Below are 19927 nucleotides of genomic sequence, written 5' to 3' on the forward strand. Positions count from 1 at the left end.
GTCGCACACTTTTAGCAGTGAAGGAAAAACACTTTCCGTCAATTAACATGCCAAACAAAATAACTCCCCTGTCTAAACAGTTTCACAGTACTGGAAATATTTCCAGGAAATCCTGGCAGATATCAACTACAGATTTTTAGCCCTTTTTTGTCTAAATTTTAGACTAAAAGTTCATTCTTCTTTTTTTCTTGATATATTAGTAGGACACTTAAAAAGGGGAAAATTGGTCTAAAATCCTAGTGATTTTTTTCCTTTTTTGGTGCAATATTTCATCTAACTTGCCTGCTTAAAAATTGTATTAACACATTACTTCTGTTGCGTCTAGCTCAGAGCGTGTGAGCTTTCCTCAAAACGATAGATCTATGACTCAGTCATGAATTTTCTTTTGCATTCAGGTTTATTCTATTGTTACCATTCATATAAGCAGCAAAATGTAAACATTGTGAGCGTGTGTCATAATGTTCAAAATGCAACCAAAGTCTGTTTCATAGAGCATTTCAATAATTCAACCACTCTCCGTATTTTTAATACCCAAAGGCAATCTGCACCTGCTAGAAGCTATCTGTCTACTGAAGGGAGTCAACACAAATGCGAACCAACACAAAAGAAGCAGTCTGTAGTACTCTAGTCTTTAATTCAGTGAAATTCAAATTAAGCTGATTAGAACTATAAAGGGCTCACTAAAGAACAAAATTTTCCTTAGCCAAATAAGAAATTTGACCTAAACCAATACTGAATTGACTAAAAATGCAAAATTCTTCATTCTTCCCAAAGCCATGGTATCTTTATCATTTAACTAACATTTCTAAGATGCAAATTAGACCCAATATAATTACACACATATACTTTAAATTTGCACCAATAAAGAGTACACCCTAATTGAAAAGAAAAGTTTTACATGTTTTCACATGAAAAAAGTGCATGTTAACCTTGAATAGACTTAAGTATCGCAAAGCTGTTTTCACAATAAAAAATACACCTTCACATTTCATGCACGAGAATACACATATAGAAAATGAATATCACAGTAAGAGATATGCCAAATGTTGGTTTATGCAACTGAAAACTCAACATAACAGCCTGAGTAAGAAACTGACAAGGTCAACAAGTTTTTATCTAAGACTTTTCTTTTGATATATATGTACTAGTATATACGAATACTTTGAACCAGGTTCCACAGCTCTTAAAGCTAGACAGCAAACACAGCAAGTGGCACATTCTAAGGTAAGTGCCTTGCCTTTGAAATGCCTCCAATGAAATTAAGCTGCACATCAATATTCAATTACAACAGACAAAGGATGGTCGAGGTAATTTGCTCTAACTCCAGCTTACAACAGCATGTGTACTCCATAGCAAAACATTATTGTAAGGCCGATTGGATTTGTTCAACTTTGAAACAATGAGAGAGGGAAATTAAGAAGTCTAAATATACAACGAAATCACCCAGAAAGAAGAATGTATTCAGAAACAGACGCCATCCTTCAAGTCTTACATTTTCCACAAAACAACTAAGTGAAGGACATCCTGCCTTTAAAACAGAAGTAAATGCATTATACAAGCACCAAAATTGAATCTGAAATGTACTGATTTCTCTTATGTTTGTTAATGTTTAGTCAATATGCGTACTAGTAATACCTTTGTGCGCTGCAAATGATAAAGGGCAAAAGAATTTTACCAACCAAAACAAAGAAGTTAAAACATCCAAGATTGCACCATTCAAAAGTGAGTTTTAATAAAGAAAGCCATGTTACCCCCTATCTAGGACTTGCAAACACATCAACTTAAAATTAAGATTATAATAGTAATAACAACAAAAAATCTATTACACATTATGAAATGAATTTCAATTTTTGGTCATCACAAAGAAATCCAGACGGCGTACCTGATTCCATAGCCTGTGCCTTCTTCTGGTAAATTTAACACATAGTCGACTCTCCACCTGCTTCATTCAAGTCTACAGTCTAAAACCCAACATACTCTGTCATCTACAGGCTAAGCTTCCAGCCACTGTCAGAAGGCAGCTGAGTTTGTAGCTCTAATTTTGAAAATCTTTCCCAAACAGGCTTTGACACAAAATCAAAAATGTTCCCTGCTACTAAAAACTTTCACACTCGCTGAGCTGAGAACTCGATAGCCACAAAGAGGTAGCTCAGCACACACCTTGCTGAGTGTGCTGGTCTTGAGATTTCTCTGCCCTGAGTATGTCTGGTGGAGAGCAGACTCCAAACAAACACAAGGTACCCAGCCTAAAGTTTACCTTTATAACCACAATATTAATCAATCTCCCTTTTTAAGACTCTAGTTAATAAAGATCTGGCAAAAAGAAAACTGCCATAGAAATGTCTTCATCGCTGACAAAACATAACCCAGGTCATAAACCTTGCTATTTTACCCTGTCTTAACAGAGATGAAAGGGATAAATTTCCTTTACTTTTTTTTTCTTCAATCTCCAAACAGACACATCTGCAGCATCACTAAAAATGCATAATTTAGGTCATAATTTTTTCTATTTTTGCCCTGTATGATATTCAACAGACAATATTTCTTTATAAATATCCCCAAAACCAACAGATAAATATCTATCTGATTGATATAATCTATAGCCTTCCTCATATACCTCAACACCTGCCATGAAGTTATATTTGGTTCAGTTCTTAACCAAATTGAAAAAAAAATAAAATAAAGTGATTTCATTATAATCACAATGTTGCAATACAGATCTATATAAACACCTATCCTTTCTCAATAATCCTGAACATGAATAAAATCAAGAGGAATTGGACTCCCAATATTACCACCAACTGAGCCTACATTCATTAAAGATGCAGGTCCACAAAGTGCATTACAACCAGAAGAGAATCCCCCACTTGATAATTCCTCAGACATCCACATGCCCCTTCTACTCAACCCTGTCTGGCTGAGCCAGCTTCACCATGGCAAATTGACATGTAATGCCAAAAATCTAGATTTATATGACTGCTAAATGCTGTTATCGCATTAAACTGAGCCAGTGATTAAAAAAGGAAAAACACTTGTGCTTGTAAAAGATTTATAAACTGGAAACTGTATACATTCTGACGAAACAAAAAAGAACAGTAATTGGTTTGGCAACCCAGTTTGATAAAATAAAATCTTTCATGCTTTAAACACGACAAACATTTCGCTTTTTGACAAGAAAACTTAAGGATCATAAGTTTTATATACTTTGCCAAGATCGTAACCTTAATTGTGAATGATATTATTCAGGAGAAGCTTTTAGCTAACTGCAAACAATCAAAATACAGGTCGAAACAATACCTCTATCCAGACTCTGTCAGTCTAGATCTATCACTGGAAAGAAAAAAAACTCTACTAAGCCTGGTAAAGATCACTTCTATCTAATTAAATTATGATGTCAAACGCAGCAGATTTATACAACCTGTTTTATATGCACCCACTGGCATCTGCTTTTGCTTAAAAGAAGACAAAATTACACAGGTAGAAAATTGCTAAAAACCTTCTTATGATCTTTCAACCGAGTCCAAAAAGGCAACCCTTTTGCTTGCTGGTCAGTCAGATAGTGCAGCTCCTTTTGCAAAATGGAGCTGACATGTGCCACTAACAAAGAGCCAGCAGACTACCAAGCACCCAATATTTCAGTTACAATTGCAAAATCAATCTATTACTGGTCCATCAAATTCACTTTTATAAACCAGAGAGGTTGCAGACCCCCAACGAGGAAATGGTGTTTAAAAATTTTAAAAACATCAAAAATATATAATAAAATTTAAGTTTAAGTTGTCATTGCTTCTTTGTCCATCCAGGTAAATTCATTAAAATTTGTGGACAATTTTAAAATATACCTTGTCTGCTAACAAATAGACACAAACCAACCACAATGAAAAAAGACAAAAAAAAAAAAAAAACATTTTTCTAAATGATTTTTCTGAACGTATGGTAGACTAATCTTTCTTTTTCCATGCCGTTTACTTGACTTATCTCCATAGTTAAAAAGCCACACAAATTAAGTGGCCATACAAAGAACTTCGCGCCTGCAAAATCCCCCTGAGTTCAATTTAAGCGGAATAATTTGCTAGATGACTAATAACCACTGGACTAAAAGATAAGATAGGCCAGGCAAGTAGCACACACTTGACAGACAAAGAAATATGCTTTGGAACATTTTACAAGTATTGATTATGCAATATCATTTTATCTCAACTTCAAAAGTTTTTTTCTTTGTTTTTAGCTATGCAATGGGACAACAATGACACAAAGGTTAAGTTGTATTTGCCATGCAGTTGTCAGTACCATCTAACCAGATATATGTTTGCAATGTCTGACCATCCCCACCATTCATTGTGCAACAAATGCAAAATCAATCATAATGATTTTAGGGGAAATGCGGATATGATCAACTCTTAATAGTGAATAACTGTTCACACGTACTATATTACTATAATTTCAGGTCCTCATAAATGTGCCATTTATGCTCTGAAACACTGACGTTTTCCTCCCTTTCATATCAAACTACAGAGCATATGGTTCCAACATATTATGCCCTAATTATCAAATTAACCTGAACCTGTATATTATCTCATTTTAAATTTCTGGCAACATAATCAATGCAATAAGTGTGGTATTATTTTATGAAGAGGATAAATTTCAGACAAAGCATTATTGATGTTTCATCAGCTTTTGTTTTAATTCCAATCATACTTTCAGTACAGACAAGCCCTGGTGCTTTGAGCTGAATGTCAAAGCCCTGTTGTCACAACTACTACATATTATCTTAGGCCGTAAGATACAGTAATCATTACACCTCTTGCTTTTTTATGCCAGGAAATATGAACCCAAATGGGCCATTTTATGTGCCTACTAATTTAACCCTATTAATTCAAATTAATCATTACCTTCAGCTACTGCCACTGGCAAACATTTTCAGTGTAAGACCAGAAGCACCCACGGAAAGCCAAGTGACCAGGTAGCAAGCAGCCATTAGGTAAAAGTCCCCAACGCAACATTCCAATGTGACACTCAGATATATCAAGTGTCCTCTTCTGTGACAAAGTTGAGCTGCCTACATCATGTTTGTGATGTAATTTTTATTCTGTGCCATATTTAAATGCCCCTGAATGTTTGGCTCCCAGGCAAGGGCAAAATTCCAAACAAGCCATATTTATATGATCTGAATTCATATGAAGGAAAGATAAATCTCCCCCCACCCCACATACATTTTAGAGTACTCCTTTCTTCTTTTCAATTTTAATATTTCTTTTGTATATATTGAAATAATACAAAACTAAATAGAAATGAAACTCAGTGGCATTTGAAAGGAGGCAGTTCCTCTTAGGCTATTATTATAAGAAATTCAATCAAACTATTATGCAGTGCCTCAGTTCTTCTGTGTCACTTTCATATCTATTATATCATTCTGGCCCAACTGCTCACTTTTGCTTACCCAATACTAAACCAACCATCACATAAATCAATTTAATTTTCAAGAGTAATATTTGACAAACTTTTAAAAATACAATGACACAGATACTCCTGGGTTTTAAAAAGCATGTGGCACTGTTAATCTCTTAATCTCTCTCTGCTGCTTATCTGAAGAGTTTTGTCCACATTTCCCCTCAGTTTACTAAACAGGAAGATGATCACTGCTGTGTTTCCTGTTTAAAAAATTATCGGAAATATTTGCCACTTAAAAATCAAAAACAGGAAGTTCAATCACTGCACACTGGGTTTGACTTGAGGTTGTCATTTTTTGTTTCAAGATATTAAACCCATTCTTCTCCATTAAGCCTTTCTGGTATCATTCTTTTTAAATCTTCGCTAAAAATAAAATACATTAATGGCATATTAAGGGACAGAAGTTTTATGACCTTTGAACGACATGAAACATGGCATTTGCGTCATTCAATTTTCAAAATGACTCTAAACACCGCATGCTGTTTTATAGACACTTTCTGAATATCACTTTTTTATTTATTTATTTATTTTTTTTTTATAAATGGAATATCTATAATATACACACATCTGAAGTGACATGTGTATTCTAATTAACTCCTGTTAGCTAACAGTTGGACCTTGTTATAATGGGAGCTGGAATGCCTGAAATGATCTTGGCAGCAGAATTAGATGAATACCTTAAGTGTAAATGAAGTATAGCATGCATCAGCCTGAGGCACTGTCCATATGTTATTACATACTGAGATACATCTTTCCAGTGAGACATCAATAACAGGGCTGATTCACTCCCCACTGAACAGCAGTAATTTGGTACCAGTTCTAGAATCAGTCTACAGTAAGTTCTTTATACGAACCTATCAATAAAATTGTAATTTGGAGCTAATTCTGGACTAGTCTGTGGTCAGTCCTATATCAGACCAAATCACTAGAATTGTGATCTGGAATCAGTTCTAGACTAGTTAGCTAGTCTATAATCAGTTTTTTATCAGTGCCTACCACTAGAATTATTACTTGGAATCAGTTCTAGACCTGTCTAGTGATAAGAAGTTTTTCTAGTGATATTTCAAAACAGGGCCAACTATCTTATATCAGCCTAAAGTCAAGTCTTCTTGTAAAAAAAAAATCGTTAAATTAGTGCCATTTCAATGGAGTTGTAACTTAGAACCAGTTAAGGTCTACAATCAGACATGGGCATTCCCATGTATAAGGACAATGTTCTGCTAAGGTTGCTTAGTCCACATTATTGATCAAATACCTGACATGAGCAGGCTAAGCTTTGCCCTTTTTCTCCACTTTTTTTACAGATTCTATGTGAAACTGGGCCCAGTCCTAATGCAGCCCTGATCATATCTAGTGTGAATTTACAGGAAGTATCTTTGTGACTAAATTGAATCATGGACTTGCGGGTAAAAAAGACGAGTAATCAATTTTCCTCCTCAGATCTTTGGCTTGTTAATCTAATCCAGGGCATCCCAGCTGTTCTGGGTCTTTCTTTTTCTGTCGAAAAATACCTCAGAAGAAGAACTTTTCAAGCTCGTTTTCATGGATCAAATTTATTGATCCCTGTAAAATAAAATCAGATAATCAATTTAAACTATCCTGTGTGCATGGGGGAAGTGTGAAAAGAGCCAACCATTCACAAATGATACATACTTTATTTAGATCAAACATTTTTTGGTAGTTTACTTTTACTTAAAGTTAATAATGACAACAAAAATAATTTCCCTTGTACATCTAATTGCATGTGTCTGTCAGTTAGTATAAAAGTAATAATGATATTCAGTTGGAATTCGATGTATTCAATTACATTTACAGTCTCTACATTACACATTACTAATACACATTAATATGCAAGCTATATTTCATTTACAAATTTTGATGATTGACATTAAGTCAATTCACAAAGTCAAAAGTCAAATGGCATAAATACTAATAACTACATGATTTAGTATACAATTTTTATAGTACCCAAATATCCAAACAACTTCTTATGCATCATCCATAAGGCATAGGCATAACAGCATTTGTCAAGCATAACAACACAGCAAGATATCATTCTCCCTGGCCAAAATATATGATAAGCATTGTCCACAAGCCATATACTGTAAACAATAATTTCATCACTGAAAAATAGCTGTGACAGCATCCTCCCTACATTTACAGTGACTACCAATAGAATTATAACTTGGAATCAGTTCTAGACCTGTCTAGTGATAATAAGTTTTTCTAGTGATATTTCAAAACAGGGCCAACTATCTTATATCAGCCTAAAGTCAAGTCTTCTTGTAAAAAAAAAACATTATTAACTGCCACTTCCCCCCAAAAAAATCTCAAGCAGCAAATTGTTAAAAGGACTCTTCCTTGTTTTATCTGTAGATTAATACTTCGTTTTTGTAATCTGAGACAAGCATCAACGGGGACAAACTTCAAAAGTAGCGGCCAGGGTATGTTATACAAACTCATTCATATACTTGCATACAACAGGTCCAGTGACCCACGTCATGAGAGCAACCCTGGCTTTATAACGTTTTGGTCTTGACACACATACTAGACTGGGTCCGTCCTTTATCATGTCATTGCAAAGCCTCAGGTATTTCACCTTGTGTGATACCATCATTGTTATGGTCAACCATTGTTATAACCATACCTACATATCCTATGTACATTCCTCCATAAATCTACCTCTCCTACTCAGGCTCATAGAACATGATACCAGCTGTCATTTACTTGATTAATGATTCTATTATTAAACTAAACTAGCCAGTATAAATCAAAAATGAAATATACTATAATTATTGACGTTATCAATATCATCATTTCGACATTTGAAACAAATTAGTCACTGATTAAAACATAATGGGTTTGGTCTGAATATTTCCAAAATGCCCGAGAGATTTACACTATGCTCGTTCATGTTTATTTTGGAAATATTAACATTAACGCGTCCAGTTTGTAAATATTCATTGGCACTGGGAAAACTGTCCTTGTTTATTCATTCCTTCTCTCAGTCACTGTCTGACAGTTGACTCGGTACAAATCTCCTCGACCTAAACTCACGTTTTGCGTCCAAAATAATACAAACTGAGCAACAATAACCTACACGTTCTATAGTGTAAACTAAACTGTACAATTCTAGGTCACAAAAATAAAGAATAGGTCATTTGAGAAGGTCCTTACCCGACATTTCTGCAAAAAATAACAAATTTCACCGCCAGACTTGTCGCTTTCTTCCCGCATGCGTATAACAAGCCAGGAAGCGGACGTCTCGTTATTTCTCGCGTTATTAGAATCTCGCTATCAAAACAAAAAATTGGTGGGAAATGTTGGAGGTTTATAAGAAGGTAAACAAAATTGTGTTATACTAGATTTATTGAATGTAAATGCTGATTTATCGAGTTCAGAGGAATGTTTCTCATTAGACCCATGTCTAACATGTTTAAGTGTTTGGAAAAGGTGTCTCTTACACTTTGATTGCTTTGCAACTCCGTGGTTTCGTCTCACTCTCTCTCTCTCTCAATCTGTGTGTCTATCTATGAGTCTATCTATTTCACAGTGACACGATGCCGGGAAATACTAGTAGTTCAGCACACAAAAAGCGCATTCGGATCCAAGACGTGTCAGATAGTGAGGATAGTGTATGCAGAAACAGCTCCGACTCGGATGACGAGGTCGTTCACAGTGCCAAGAAGAAAAGCAGAAGACTGCAGCTATCTGACGACGACGAAGAAGAAAAGGAAAATAGACAGTCTGATGAAGATGGAGGTAAAAAAGGTGGTAACGCAACATGTCACCTATGCAAATCTAAACCTAACTTTTCACACAAAATACCCATCTGTCCAATTTGCTAACTTGAACTTCCTTAAAGATCTTGCATGCTGTGTACTTCTGAATTTTATATTATGACTCCCATAAATAATCTGCAAGTTAAATGGAGCAAAAGTAGTAAACTGACCCAGTGAGAGAACAGTATAGATTTTTTCTTGTGACTACTGTACATAATATTTTATAAAACCAAAACTACAGTAAACAAGAATTCCAGTCAAGAAAAACGATTTGTAAAAATAAAATCATGTTCATTAATAAGTTACAAATTAATCACTAGGAGAACCAGAAGAGGATGATTCACACAGAAAAAGCTCTCGGATCAACTTAATGGAAGGAAGAAAGCGCAGACAATCTTTGGTGTTTGAAAAACTAAAGACACCAAAGCGAGAAAGATTAGAAGCTGTTGGTAAAGATGACAGTGACCATGATGAACCTGATGAAAGTGACTATAACAGAGTGAGTGTAACATAAGGCTTAAATTTAGTTCATAAAATAAGTAAAATGCTACACATTTTTCAAATTATTATATTAGTCTTTCTTATTAAATCATAATTAATCATCAAAACCTTAACATCATTATGGATTCTGATGCTTGATGGTTTCATCAGAAAATGTTTTGAAAGTAGGACCAAATACCACAGAACGGCCCATATAAGAAAACTACTTAAGACATTTTTTAATTAACTTTCCTCAGTAGTAGACAAGATTTACCAGGAAACTAATTATCCTACCTGTTCAAAAGAGTACCCAAGTGACTACTGACATTTGTCTAACTTGAATATATTACATGTGTTTAAAGTTCGAAGTTGAGTCAGATGCTGACAGCAACCTTTGGGTTGTTTTTCATGCAGAGCTTTATTTTCAGTATTTTTGTGATTGAAAAGAAATAAATGTTGCTCTGGCTTCTTTTGACCTTATAGATAAAAACCAGTGAAGATGACACCGATGAAGACAGTCAGTCAGGTTTTGTAGTGTCTGATACAGAAGAAATTGAAATAGAAGAGGAAGGGGAGGAAGAAGAGGAAGAGATTTCTCCAACAAAAAAAGTTTCTTTGAAGCACAGCAAAAAGCCAGTGATAGATGATGATGATGATGATGAGGATGAAGAAAAAGATGAGAATGGTGGAGCAGAAGTCAGTGATTCAGATAGCATAAAGATGCTTTCGTCTAGGTAACAGCTGAAGACTCATTCCTTTTTAGAATGGAATTATTGGAAGTTTTCCATTCAGTATTAAGAACTGCTAATATTGCTTCTAATATGTGGGTACGCCAAGTCTGACAACATCTTTAATGCCCAAGAACATTCAGATATTTCATTTGATATAGCAGAGTAATGATTTTTTACATATTTAAGTCAAGTGTTTACATTATGGGCTAACAAGTTTTTTAAACTTCCAACAATTTTTGTGCCAATAAGCAATGGATATTTTAACTGACTTTATAGGGAAATGATAGTTGTTAAGCTATATACTTATTTCATATTTGAAAATTCAAGTCAAATATTTACAATAATTCAAGTAAGAAAGTTACAACCTATTCAAAGTGTACATATTGTAACACTGTCTATATTTTCTTCTTTTTTTATATTTTACTTCCAAACTTTTTTTTTTGGTCTTTAAGTTCTCTTTCATTTATTGTATTCAAGTTCTGACTCAGAATCTGATGCATCAGATGAAGAAGACAACGTCACAGACATCCACAAGACTGCTGAGGTAGGCAATCACAACACTGATATAACTAGGGTAGAAATATGGATTACATGACAACTATCTATAAAAGTAATTTTTCTGTAGGTAGACTCAAATATGGAGGATGGAACAACAAAGATTATTTGGAAGACTATCAGAAAATATATCTGGTCCGTCCCTATATTTATACATAGTTTTTTAATTTTGCTCTCCAGATGCCTTGGAAGACCACACTGACCACCTATGAAGCATTCATGTTGGTTTTGGAGATGTTACTTAATGCTGTATTCGATCCTGAATTTTTACATCCTTGGAATCTGGAAAATCATAGTGAGTTTTTATCAAGTTTTTTCATTATTTCAAATATTTTATATATTTGTATTGCTTTTGATGATGTCAGTGGCATGAAGTTATTTTGAAGTTTTTAAGGTGCTTAATCTGTCCCTGGCACTAAGTCTTACTGTTGTATTTTAGATATTACTAACAGGTCCACATTTGAAAAAGTCGCTTATAGTTTAAAATACAACTTGGAGCATTATATGAAATATTCTGCTGTTACCTTCTATTATATTATTGAACAACACTGGTGACTTTTGAATTTATTTTTTACTTTAACACAAGTGAATTTCTTCATTGAGAGACAAAATCTTATTGCTCCAAAATGCTCTATTTCGGGTCTTTCTGTTCTGGTGTCATGTTAAAATCATCTTTCAGATTCTGTCATTCGCCCTGCGTTCCAGAAGATTTCGGATGAAGTTCATGCCAGGAAAGTCATAGTGGACAGCCAGGCCTGGGGCAGGGCATACAGGGTGAATATCAGGGTGTTGTTTTAGATTTTGTTCTCAATGGTTTAACCAGCCTACAAACTCCTTGTATTTAGATCACTATTAGGGCTAAAGGACAGGACTTTGGCTTCTTAAATTGCTAGTTTATTTATTGTTCAATCATATTTATATTCTTTTGCTTTCTTTTTATGTATGTAGGAAGCTCTGGAGAGCCATCCTCGTATGAAAGAAAGCGATTTAAGTTATTCAACAACTGATTGTGAGGTAAGATAGTACTTGAGTTATTTATTATCCTCTGCGTTTCAGAGGTAATCTTTATCATTATTAAATATTCTCTTATAATAAAACTGACTCGCCTGCCCATATAGGTTAGTATCAGAGAAAGTGTGCTTGGTGAGATTCTTTGGTCAGTCCTGAATCTCATCTTGACAAGTTTTCCATTAGCACTGGACCCCCACCCCAGCTCCCCCTCCCACCTTACACCATACCTCACACAATGGGAATGTCTTCAGTTTGAAGAAAGGCTAATACTTGCTTACAACAACACTGGAGACACTGTTATCAAACTGTATAAATCTTTTCACTTTTTCATTGATCAGTTTTAAATTAGACAAATTATCATATGATCTGATTTTCCTAGAACCAAAATTTTAATCTGTTCAGCTAGGTAAATTGTCTTATTAATCATATGTTATGTGTCATATGTAAGTATGAGCTTAATCAGCATGTGAAAATTGATATTGTAACACTTTGGCTATAGAGAATGCTGATATCTGGAGAGATTTTGATTTAGTAAATTAGTGCATGTTACCATGACCACAAGAAATTATTATGTAAATTCTTATGGTTCACGAAAACTAATATTTCATGTAAAGTTTTTCAAAGCAAAAATATCAATTTAAAGGTTTACTTTTTTTATGAAAAGGCTTGCAACCGTAGAGATCATCCTGCCACAAGGGACATCTTGTTTACAGGGAACATGTATGACGAGGTCACATTACAACCTTTGGGGGAGGAAGAGGAACAGGAAAGTGACAGTGGAGAAGAAAGGGAAGAAAAGTACAGGGTAAATGTCAATTTATTTTCTCAGTGGTTGCAGTTTTAAGGTCAAAAAGTCCAAGTGATTTTTTAGTTTCCTTAATGCACAGTAATGATCTGAGTTATTTTTCTTCAGTTTTGAGGTGTAACTAAGTGGTTTAAGTAATTAACTCTTACATATTCAAAATAAGACATCATTGCATGCTTGCTACAGATGTTGAGCAGTCAGTCACAAGGTTTGAATGTGGTCTCACAAGATTCATTAACATGTGCCATCTAGGCAGTCATTAACTTGCAAGTTGAATACCTGTTAGCTTCCCTAAGATAGAACATTTTAATGGCATATAAGCACAGTGAGTTTAATTTTTAGGGGGATAATCCAGCCAATGGGTCCATCTTTGAGGTTGGAAGGCACTGTGCCACAAGGTCGTCTCTGTACCATTGTTTATATCACTACAAATATGACTTGATGGTGGCTTGTAGAAAAAAGGTGGGTTTTTTTATGAAAGCATGTCAGTGTGTGTGTGTGTGTGTTAGGGAAGAGGTATTAAATAACATGCCAGGGTTTACTGGTCTGAATCTTGCCACAAATTCCTCTTTGTGTGACTATAAACGTGACTTGATTTAGGCATGGCAAAAAATGAATGTGTGATTGTTAGGTGTGTTCTTGCCTTTGTGTTGAGACAGAGGTGATCATACCATGCCAGGGTTTACTGGTCTGAATCTTTAAAACCTCCATGCAGACCCCAGGTTGTCTAGAGTTCTGATTTATGGTGTTTTCACATCGCCCTAACTTCCTAAGTTTCAAAGATACTTTGAGCGTAACTTCCAGTTTTAATATGTCAGTGCCCTCTCCAGTTTGAGATAAGTTTTTAGTAATCAAGGAACCTCAGGGTGTTTTTACCAATAATAGCCAGGTATATTGTTCATATCACAATTTTTCTTTCTGATGGGTTTTATTTAAGGTGAAAAAGATGCAGACGAGGTTCCCTGATGATGAATCCAGTGACATTATTATCAAATGCATGGGTGACAAGTTATGGATAGAAGACGTAAGCTTGTATATGCACAAACTGTAAACACAATTCAAGTATGGAATAAAGACCAAAAAAAAATTAATAGAAAGTTGCAAATGATATTTTTGACCAAAATGATGAAGGAGGCCAAAGTTGGTACAGAATTTTTGAGTGACTGACCAGGTTTAAGAGAACCCTGCCTAAATTTCATATAGTTTTTAAAAGCCATTTTATAACATTTTTATATTTACAACTTGTTACCGCTCTTAAATTTAATTTATTGGCCTGAATATTTTTTTAAACATTTTTGTCAAATTTTTTAAAATGTTGTCTTAGCCTGTGTGAAAACTTTAGAGTAGATTAATTTACACCTTTTTTTATTTGTATTTCAGCAATTTAAATTCCTACAGTCATGTCTAAATGCTGCAGAGCAGTACACTGAAGATGCCAAACCTGATTCAAGTAATTTGGGCAAAAGATGGCGCCCACGTACAAGAGTAGGAGGATTAGGGTTCAGATAAAGTTGTGTTAAGAAAGATACACTTACACGACAATTAAAAAAAAAACAGTGTTTAATACTATTACATCTTATAAGCTCTGTAGTATAATCAGACATTCAGTTGATACAACAAATGTTTGCTAGTTTTTTTTTTTTTTTTTTTTTTTTTTTTTTAATCTACAACTAGACCTACAAGTAACAGATTTAAAAAACTGAAAAACTTTTTTTAGATATATTGGTTTTATCTTCATATTTTCTGTATCTGGTTTTTATGTGATATTCATTACAACTGTTTTGTACTTCTATAATTTTGTAAGGCAGGTTATTTTCCAGAACCTCTTTCATTTAAAAGACTAAATGTGATAATATATTATTACTGTCACATCAGAAAAACGGGGTGCACAATTTTTCAAACGCCACTCCCAAATATTTCCACACCCCATTCCCATAATTTAGTGCATTTAACAGTGCTTAAAGGGGCTTTGTTATTTTTGTAACTATTTTCATTTATTTTTCAAAAAGGAGCATAGTCACACATGCATGTGCATGCACTCTCCATCAAGTGTGCATTCGCAGTGCATACAGGGTACAGTCATGAGGAAGGGAGGGCAGTTTCTGATGATACCACGCATGCACACACTAGCACATGCTCAGGCTTGCACACACACACCTATGTTGACTGATTTCTCATTAGTAATACCACTTCAGGCACAGGGACAAAACCTGCAGTAAACATGCACTGTATAACTTTCTGCCAGCTGTAGGTGAGAGAAAGAGATCAGGCTGATAGATTTCTGTTAGGCACAGATGTGTAATATGATGTATGGCCTTTGTTTAGTTTTCCAATTATCTGCACATTACGTGAAGTGCAGGCTCAGATGTTTCTGGATTTTGGATTTTTTTTTTTTTCGTGTTTATAGTTCTTGCATTGTTAAAGGTATATTGATTATATAGATTTTGCAAATGGTTTATATATATATATATATATATATATATATATATATATATATATATATATATATATATGTATGTATGTATAATGATTATTTAGATTTTGCAATTGGTTGTTTTAAATTTTTCTTACCAAAGTGACTTTGTGATATTTAATCTTTTTTTGTTTGTTATATTTTAATTGTTATATATTGTTTTGATTTTGATTATCTCATAATTGGGGTGAAATGATTGTATTTTCTGCATTCCTATGAGTATTATAGAAATTTAGGAAAATAATCTTTCAATCAGTCTTAATTTGTTCTGTTTTTTTTTTTTTAATTATTTATTTTTTTTACAAAGTCCATTACCCAACAATTACACAAAACAATGACAAATTATATTATACAATACTGAAAATTATAAACATGCTTCAGCATTTCCATTATGAAGTACAATTTATTGTTCTTTACTTTTTGTCCTCTACTTTTTGTCCTCTTTTAGTAATGCAATATGGAAAAAAATGGTATAAACATGGGCTGCTTTGCAAAATTTTCTTTGTTTCTTTATTTGCTTATATATATGTTTTAGCATGTTTATTTGTTATACACCAGCATTCTATTTCCTTTGCTCATCAATTTTTTTAACATTTAAAGGCAGTTTTCTAATTAAAAAAAAAAAAAAAAAAACTGGAAAAAACAATGAGAGGATTCAAGCATGTTTAGGTGAAGATCCAAGATGGTAAGTTGTACTGGTAATTTGTCCAAGCCATATCCTTTGTCTGCCTGTCACGGAGCTCCAAGCCTTATTTTAGTTTGTTCTCAGACACAAACAACTAGGTTCTAGATCAAACAGTTTCATTTTGACCGATCTATCAATAGTGGAAATGCATAGATTTGAATTGGTCAACACGCTTTTAAGTCCTTTGTGACTAATATTCCACCGGTGCAAATAAATGCCCGTTGGAGCTATTAATTGCCTACAGAACATCGTATCTTTTTGCCCAGGGAAGCTTTGACGAATAGTCTTCTGCATCTGAATTATTAAGGACTATTATGTAAGCGTCGACAAAAAGAATGAAATATGTTTTCTGCAAACTCTGGTTAGCCAAGTTGCCTTAGCGCACCTAGATAGCTAAAATGTATTTATCGATTTTATGCTCTTTTTTTACGGCTGTGAAAATATGTTTTTCTCTATTATCTTCTGTTTAATGGTACGCTCCACAAAGGTAATTCTGAAACGCATTCAAATTTCAGGAGGAAAACGGCAACACAGTCTCTCGGGGAATTAGATTAATTAGATCTGCGACCCGTTTTACAGAGGTTACGGTTGTGGCGATTATACCTTCCAATAATTACACCAAACAAGTATAAGAACTTCTGGCTTAAAAAGAACATATTGGAAAACAATGGCATCGTCGATCCATTCATCTTGATTAAGGCAATATGGATATGCAAATCGAGTTACAACTTGCTGAATTCCCTGAGAGCGTGAGAGTCCAAGTCGAGGTGTCTGCGCTCTCTGAAACCCGCGCTCTTGTTTGTGAATGTATGCGGCAACCAAAAGATAGGAACATCCCCCCCTTCCCCTCAAACTAAAACTCCCTTCATCTACTCAAAAAAATACAGTCGCTCCACATGGAAGAGCAGTGTGTCACCCGTTGACTCCCAGGGTGTCCCCACGTCAAAATGAGACTGGCTAATTTAACTGTCATCGTTATCACAGTAACACACGTCAAAAACAGCCTGCGTTTATCTCACACTTAAAACAATCTGGATCTTTTTTAACGTGGTGGCACGCTGCACGAGTTCTCTTTCAGAGCAAATGTAAACTGTGGCGATGATTCAACGGTGATTATTACTCGGTATTAGTAACTTCACTTTAGCGTAATGATTACAACGTGTAAGGTTAATGTTAGCGCAGAGTTGAATCATGACAGCTTTTATGCAGATATATCCGAACTCCATGGATTTCAGGTATACACATACACATAAACATTGTTTAATTTAGTAGATACATGTAACTTTAGATCTGGCCCCAGAAAACGGTGCTTTTAATTGATTTATAAAATTTTAGTTTTGTTTGTAAATTTTACCTTTGCTCAAAATTATTTTTATCCATCCACTGAAAGGATTGAATAAAATCTATCTGGAGATATCTCTATTTAGCTGTGAACGGACTGCAAATTGATTTTTTTCGCAGCAAGGCATCCACAGTGCAATAGAGGTTTCATGGAATAAAACGGAAGTTCGCAGCAACGACTAGTATTCTGATGACTTGGACTACAGCATATGCACCGCAAAGAAGTGTGCACGAGCGCGCGCGCGCGCACACACACACACACACACAGAGAGAGAGAGAGAGAGACCACCTTACAGGAAAACAATGCAAGAGGGCTGCCTTCACGATGCGTTTGATGAATGTTGCATGAACAGAACATAACTCTTTATCAATTGATGACATGTCAGACACAAAGGGATTCATCAATTTCATATAACCAATACATAACTCATTCTGCATTCCTGTCAGATGTAGCTGTCGTTCTTGGTATTTTATGTCTTTCTGTGTCAGTTTGAACCCTCGCACTTCTTAAATGTACGTTTCGTTATTTTACATTGCGGAAACGGCATTTAATTGTTTGATGTTTACAATGTTTTGACTGGAAACTGCGCTAGAAGTAACGCAAACGTGTCCCCCATTTCAGGATTACTGCTTGTTTCGTCGTTTATACATGTATATCAATCCATCTATATATCTATTTCTTTCTTTCTTTCTTATTTTTCTTATTTTTGTTCAAGGAGAAACGCTGTCTCAATGAACATGGTGTCTGTCAGTCGACTTTATGTTGAAAATGTCGAGCATGAATCAGATCTTTTAAAGACCAAAACAGCCTCGACGTTAATATAGTCCATCCACCCATGCACTTGTCAATCAGAACATTACTCAAAAGCCCCTGTTAACCTTCTTGCTTCACAAACGGCTCTCAGTGATATTTTATTTAAATCTATTCTACCTTTTTTCATTTACCGGGAAATGCGTAGCGTTTCGAGTCTGTGTAACATTGGCCTTTCACAATTGCTTCAATACCCCGAAACATTCTTCATAGAAATTAGAATCAGCTACAAAAACAACAGGCACAAAAACAACAGAGAGGTTGCATCTTTCTTACAGCGCCCCTCACAATTTGTTTGTATTTTCTCCATTCACTTTCATATTTTCGAGAAACGGTATAGACATGCCATCAACCAACCGTGTTTACTACTAGCTACTCTTTGCCAAATTGATTAGGTTCATTACACAGAAAAGGAGATACTAGCTTAGACGCTTATCCTGAATTTACGAGACGCTGACATTAAATTGTCCTCTGTGTTAAGAATAAAATGCCATTTCTTCAGAGGCGCGTTATTGTTAAAAAAACAAGAACAAGCAAAAAAAAAATGTCCGTGTAGAAATATTGGGTTAATCAATATTCTCAGCATAATATCAATAATCAGCTGTTTAGAATGTTATTGATTGTGGAATAGTGGTAATTTTGAGAAGAAAATTTGTGAAATGTGCAGAAACGGATAGAACTGATTATCCTATTAATTGTTCAAGCTAATTGGTATCACGTTATCTCAGTCTTAAACCAATTATTTCTTAATTATTTAGTCACATTCACAGATTGACATCAATGGATCCTCTATAGCATTGATTATGGGTTCTGTGTGTGTGTGTGTGTGTGTGTGTGTGTGTGTGTGCGCGCGCACGCACGCACGCTCGTTTCCGAGTGTGTTTCGAAACTGTCCATGCAGGAAAAAGCCATAGACCAACTACAGACGCCATCATTTCACTAAGATTACAAAATAAACAACGGACGTAACCTTAGAACCATCTAATAGCTGACTGATGTACTAACCCCCATATATTGTTGTCTTAATAGGGTCTCAAATATCACTTTACCATGCTTGGTCCAATAAAGCACGTCAATCTTACTTTCATTCTTTTGCCCTTTACTGAAGAAAAGATACACAGTTAAGCGTGAATATATTCCATACGGGCTTAAATGACAACAATACTGCACTGGCTGATGCTATTGACTTGCTTCCTAACATAATACACTCACCCTGTGAGTCGGAGGGATAACGGGTACTCGCCGCCCCTCTCCATTATCAAGTACAAGAAAATATTCAGTGATGTATTTTCATTATTATACTATATCACCCCAGTGGGACTCAACACCCTGAGGATTTTTCCTCTTCTGACCCCTATAGGCATAAGCTTGCCCCCACCCTGGGGATGAGGGTACTGTCCACGGCCTTTGTTTTGCCGTGCAAGTCTTCTGCCGGACCTCTGACACGCAGGGTGACTTAAAGTGCATGTCAGTAAACAGAATTTGATATAGAAAAATATCACCGTTATCTCTATGACATTCAGGGTGCTTGGAAATCTTGCGATGTTCGCTCCGGTGGTTTGAATGCATGGGGGTCTGCTTTAATTATGATAATAAAACGAAAGTACTGCAATCACACAGTACAACTATGTACTTTAATTCAGATGTATGAACTTTTCCTTAAAACGACAGATAACTGTGTTTAGCGCAGTGACTGTGAAACGTTTAGTCCTATTTGCATTGAATCTGATATAATTGCGCGTACGACAGACAGAGGATGTAATACTTGAAAAATTCCCTGAATCTACCAGGATTCATTGCTG

General features: G+C 35.0%; 2 protein-coding genes across 7 annotated transcripts in view; one reads left to right on the plus strand and one right to left on the minus strand.

The window, feature by feature from the left end:
* The window catches only part of LOC106176219 (septin-7), a 47765-nt gene extending 39055 nt beyond the window's left edge, over positions 1-8710 (minus strand). The window contains exon 1 of the mRNA XM_087011584.1: positions 8630-8710. Coding sequence (XP_086867710.1) covers positions 8630-8635 — 6 coding nt within the window. The 5' untranslated portion in view covers positions 8636-8710. The remainder of the gene's footprint in view (positions 1-8629) is intronic.
* A 2-nt stretch (positions 8711-8712) lies between these two features.
* Positions 8713-14469, plus strand: LOC106176243 (uncharacterized). Of its 6 annotated transcripts, none has more exons than XR_015334002.1 (12): positions 8713-8792; positions 9005-9225; positions 9554-9732; positions 10197-10447; positions 10922-10988; positions 11180-11294; positions 11679-11773; positions 11948-12013; positions 12724-12815; positions 13158-13277; positions 13753-13839; positions 14196-14278. XR_015334002.1 is itself a non-coding variant. In XM_087011585.1 (12 exons), the coding sequence occupies exons 2-12, from the start codon at positions 9012-9014 to the stop codon at positions 14322-14324; spliced, it is 1464 nt and encodes a 487-aa protein (XP_086867711.1). In that variant the 5' UTR covers positions 8713-8792; positions 9005-9011; the 3' UTR covers positions 14325-14469. The 6 variants fall into 6 exon arrangements, 5 of the variants coding, with proteins under 5 accessions (XP_086867711.1, XP_086867713.1, XP_013414014.2 ...); XM_087011585.1 differs by having other exon boundaries at positions 12675-12815; positions 14196-14469; XM_087011587.1 differs by having other exon boundaries at positions 9005-9222; positions 12675-12815; positions 14196-14469.
* The last annotated feature ends 5458 nt before the right edge of the window (positions 14470-19927 follow it).

Source organism: Lingula anatina, chromosome 4 (genome assembly GCF_051362555.1).
Source record: "Lingula anatina isolate TDL-2025a chromosome 4, LinAna3.0, whole genome shotgun sequence".
Taxonomy (NCBI): domain Eukaryota; kingdom Metazoa; phylum Brachiopoda; class Lingulata; order Lingulida; family Lingulidae; genus Lingula; species Lingula anatina.